Genomic DNA, 5,125 nt, shown 5'->3' with positions numbered 1-5,125 from the left:
TTTGCAAACTGTTAATAAAGTATTCAATCAATCAATCAATCAATCAATCAATTCTACTCACTGTGTCTCAGAGGAGGGCTTTAGACAGTTCATAATCCTGCCTACCAGTGACATCATCGGCAGGCAGCTTTGGTAATTTCAAAAAATATGTATTTTTTACTTTTTTATTAATCCAGAACAATGGCTTCTATTTCAGCATGCTACAGTTCATGTAACTTCCCAAGAAAAACAATGGGTGTAGTTTCTATTAGCTTGGAATCCCCATCATTGGTAGGCAGGTTTATGAACTGTCCACAGCCCACCAATGAGACGCAGAGTGCATAGATCGGAGCCACGCTGTTATTAATAGACCCCGTCTTGTTGCAGAACTTTATGATATCACAGGGAATTGTCCTTTGACCCTTTTATATATAAAATATCATCACTTTATTATTTTATCCTATTAGACATTTATGTGAAATCTTGTCATTTTAAAGCGTATACATTTTTGAGTAATGTAGGCTATGACCTTCAAATTTGACCTTTGACCACCATATTCTAATTAGTTTATCTCTCCAGTCCAAGTGGATGTTTGTGCCAGATGTCATGAAATTCCCTTCAGGCATTCCTGAAATATTGTGTTCATGAGAATGGGATGGACGTGAGGTCACAGTGACCTTGACATTTGTATCAATGCATCCTTTGGTCCAAGTGGACATTTAAAATGTTTACAAAATTCCCTCAAGGGATTCCTAAGATATTCGCGTAAATGGGACGGACGGACGGACGGACGGACGGACGGACGGACGGACAGACAGACGGACGGACAGACAGACAGACAGACATGAGGTCACAGGGACCTTGACCTTTGACTACCCAATTCAAATCAGTTCAGACATTTGAGCCAAATGAAATTCCCTCAAGGTGTTTGTGACATATAGCATTCACAAATATGGAACGGACGTACTGACAGGCAGACAGACAGACAACCAAAAGCCATATTGTCTCCAGGCCATGGTTGTCGCAAGTGGAATGGATTCGTAATCAAATACTGAGCAGCTGGCCCTAGATATCCGCAATGGATCTCCGAATGACCTCTGATGATGAATGATGCTCTGTGTGAACATAATGTACACTCTATAGATGGGATATGAGTCAAGCATACTGGGATATGAGTCTATCAACAGTGAATATGACAATGACATTTGTACACAGAAAGGAGTAGGAACAGGTGTGTAGATGCATGGGGCAGTCAGGTGAGCATGTATGCCTTTTGCATCAGATCATTTTGCAAACCACGCCCCCATCACTTTCGTTGGTTCCGCTATCCTACCTTTGGCTGGGTGGAAATGACATGCGCCCCTTGTTGCCAGTCTGTTTACATTATGTGGATATACTAACGTTTGCAATTTGGTAACAGGTGATAAACTATTCCATCCATCACGGCTTGCCAACTCAGATGGCACACTCGTTGACGTGTGAGGCCATCGGCTGCTCACTCATGCGCACGTCACGAGCCTTGAGACCTCACTGTCGGCTCACCTGCCTTGTTGTGACATGATGAGAAAACTCACAGCGATGGGGGCTGGGGGGTGTGGTTTGTGAACATTTCGGGTGCAAAGACATACACGTCTCAAGTGATGCGGAAAGGAGGGAAAGTCGGAGGGCTTCTGGTGGATAGTTGGAGGATGGCAGGCTTGGGGAGTTGGGAGGAATGTGGCTGGGGAGGAAATACAGAAGCAGACTGTGACAATGCTGCCCGCATAGCGTGCCACCTGTACAGGAACATTACCTTTGTCTTTGCAATCAACACAACTTTGTTATAATTTTTTGGACGTCATGAAAGGGCTTCTGAGTAAAACATGAATAGCCAACAGATAAGCTTCGCGGTATCCCCCTTTTCGTTTTGTTGTTTATTGAATTATGTTAATCTTCCACCTTTTAAAAAAGTATTTACAATCCACATTGTTTTTGTTATTGATGTCATGAATGACTGAAGCATCAGAGATATGCTGATACACTGATTACACATCATCGTCTGACGTGCCAAAGACAATGTGTGCATGTGTGGTTTTTTAAGAAACCAGTTGAGTTACTTTACTTTAGCAGATGCTCTACAAAAGAAGCTGCGCCATTGTTCAGATGTCACAGCACTCATCCATCTGCACACATAGGTATGTATAACATTGAGATCTTTCAGCCTCTGTCAAACTTAATACTCCATGCTCTCTATGTTCTATTGTCATCACTCGGTTAAAACTGTTACTTATTTGTAATCACTAGGCTACCGACTTGCCTGTGTCAACACCATGTCTCTTAGAATGTCTATCCAAGAAAAACTGCACAGCCAAGGCAATGACTCAGAATTTCTCAGGTATATAGCGATAACAAATTTTTAACATGACACTAACACTTAAACATGACTTTAAAGATCAAAAGGCAGTAAGTAACATTTGTATCATCCTGATTTCCCTACAGCGACATTTACGAAAATACAAAGACCTTGGTGGAAACAGTGAAAATGGACCATCGTCCAGAAATAAAGGAAATCATTGTAAAGCAATGCACTGTGATCAACCCTGCTCCACCTGCCAGGTATCTGCTAAGGACCAGGAAGAAGGATGTGGATGGACGAGACCTCGTCAGGAGGTGGACCATCGGAGCTCACGATCCCACCAAGAGGAACAAGACCATACTCCTTCTCGGAGAGGTAGGGGCTGGGAAGACCACTCTTACCAACATGATGGTCAATGTCGCATTGGGGATCAAATGGGATGACAATGTCCGATTCCAGGTTACAGACGACTACAAAGATATTGAGAAAAGGCAGATACACGATGGAAGAACTAAATCACTGACTGCATATGATATCTTTGGATGGGAAGAGGGTGAGCTGCCATTTTCTCTAACCATCATTGACACCCCTGGGATTGAGGACAGAAAAGGACTCAGGCCTTTGGTAGAGCAATTGAGATTGCTGCTCGAAAAGGAGAGAGTGGACCAAATCGACGCAGTCTGTCACGTGGCCAAGGCCTCACAAAACCGTCTGACTCAGCACCAAAGGGACGTCTTTGATGCCTTTGCGTCTTTGCTGGGTAAGGACATGATCGAAAACATTCTCACCCTCATTACACACTCGGACGAAACCGTTCCTGAAGTTCTGGACGTCATAGTGGAGTCGAAGATCTATGGTGATTCTGAACCAGTATGCTTTACATTCAAACAATCACCTGTTCCAGAGCAGTAATGACTCCTATGACAGCATCTACAAGAATACATGGGAGAGTGGAGTGAAGACCATGAAGGAGTTCTTTGAGAAACTGAACAGGATGCGACACAAGCACACCACTCAGACCGTAGCCGTCCTGAGAGACCGTCTGGAGCTTGAAGACTGTGGCAGACAGAGGAAGGTGTCCTCAGAGGTGGCTGCCACATGCTGTCCCATTTGTGAACAGAACTGTCATGTGGGATGCAACATGACTCGCGCACCCTATTTCTGTAAGGTCATGTTAAGAGGCAAGTGCACAGTCTGTGCTCTGAGGTGTGGTCATACGAAGCACATACGTGAATATAGCAGATATTCTGATAACCACAAGACCCTGAATGTTCAGATCACTGAATGTTACCAGAATCTGAGGACAAATGCCCTGAAACCGAATTTACCCGCAATTCTCAAGTCCCAGTTGAAAAAAGCAAAAGCGGAAGGGAATAAAGATAAGTTATTGGAATTGGAAGAGAAAAAAAAGATCATTGCAGAAATAGTATCGGATGCTGAGAGGTATGTGCCCTGATCTTTTTAGAAGAAGGAGTGTAGCCTAACTATTTTCCAGTTAGATGAGAAGATAGCATTGTGTAACAATGGCCACCAAAAAAAAGTTACCCTTTAACATACTGTTATTTTACATACTACAAGTTTGAAGAAATGCCTTACTGAAAGCAGGTTTCAAGAACAGATGTACATACATGACACATTACATTTAAAGTTAAAGCTGCAAACTGGAACTTATTTTAATGAATACAATCTTATTTTAACTAATCTGCATGGCAAAGTATGTCAAGTTGACATGTAATACTGCCTGAAGCATATGAGCGCAACATCTCCTTAAGACAACTCTTGGATGAGGGGTAGAGATCTGGTCTCATGCAGGAGACCCAGGTCTGAATCCCATGGTAGGACATAACATTTATACTTTTCAGCTTTATGGAAAATTAAAAGTTTTTTTCCCCTTATGTTTATGTTTTTTTGTCTGTTGTATGGTTTTGTACATTAATCAAATAGTTCAGTAATTGATTTTCATTCATTATACGTCAATGTAATGACAATTTTATGAAGAAATGCTGTATTTTTATGTTTTCTTATCTGTTTTTATGTATCATTAAATGGTTTGTTAGTGTATTTTACTTGTATGCATTTTCAGTCTACTCTAGTATATTTTGAATAAAAAATATGACAGCCTGAACTTACATTCCTTGCACATTGCAGCAGGCACTGCCAGACACTTGTTCAGTATTGGATGGCTACACCTTACAACTTCTGACACCAAAATACAAACAGTAGAGCTCGACCCTCCTCTTCCATCATCCTCCCTTTCCCCTGCTCCAAACATCCACTCCATAACGGATTAGCTTGGAGGAAGACCCATTTCCTCCCTGAGGCTGCTAAAATATTAATCAAAACACAGAGGAGTGTGCAGCAGCTCCCAGGATGCATGTCTTCTAATGGTAATACATGGGGAGGGCAGGCAGGGAGGAGTGCAGTCTGTAATAGCCTCACAGAGGGGGAGGAGAGGGGGAGGACCAGAGGTGACAGGGGCTGTCACAAGGGACAAAGAGAACGAGAGAGAAAGAGAGAGGGGGGAGAACGACAGAGAGGTGGAGCAGAGAGAGAGAGAGAGAGAGAGGTTTGTGGAGAATCAAGGGAGACATTGCAGAGATGTAGAGGGCTTTAGAAAGGGAGATACATCCAACATAGGCGAGATCAAAGGAGCAAACAACACCACTCTCTACTCATTTTGTGTACTTTCAAGGGTTGAGGGAACCCACATCTGAAAATTGATAGTATAAATAATAGATAACAGACCATACAAATAGTCAATTTAGCAGAATATATTTTCACAGCTCATTGACAGCTCCAACCATGCTCACA

At 42.5% G+C, this 5,125-nt stretch overlaps 1 protein-coding gene across 2 annotated transcripts; it reads left to right on the top strand.

Moving 5' to 3' along the window:
- The first annotated feature begins 2,072 nt into the window (after positions 1-2,072).
- Positions 2,073-4,429, top strand: LOC308087111 (uncharacterized protein). 2 transcript variants are annotated; one of them, XM_080430807.1, is made up of 3 exons: positions 2,073-2,153; positions 2,263-2,353; positions 2,458-4,429. In XM_080430807.1, exons 2-3 carry the CDS (start codon positions 2,289-2,291, stop codon positions 3,224-3,226), a joined length of 834 nt encoding a protein of 277 aa, XP_080286933.1. In that variant the 5' UTR covers positions 2,073-2,153; positions 2,263-2,288; the 3' UTR covers positions 3,227-4,429. The 2 variants fall into 2 exon arrangements, with proteins under 2 accessions (XP_080286933.1, XP_080286934.1); XM_080430808.1 differs by lacking the exon at positions 2,073-2,153 and having other exon boundaries at positions 2,161-2,353.
- Positions 4,430-5,125: the final 696 nt, after the last annotated feature.

This window comes from Gymnoscopelus braueri, assembly GCF_963280865.1.
Source record: "Gymnoscopelus braueri genome assembly, chromosome: 1".
Taxonomy (NCBI): Eukaryota; Metazoa; Chordata; class Actinopteri; order Myctophiformes; family Myctophidae; genus Gymnoscopelus; species Gymnoscopelus braueri.
The sequence above is the reverse complement of the archived record's forward strand: the minus strand, read 5'-3'. Positions and strand labels throughout refer to the sequence as shown.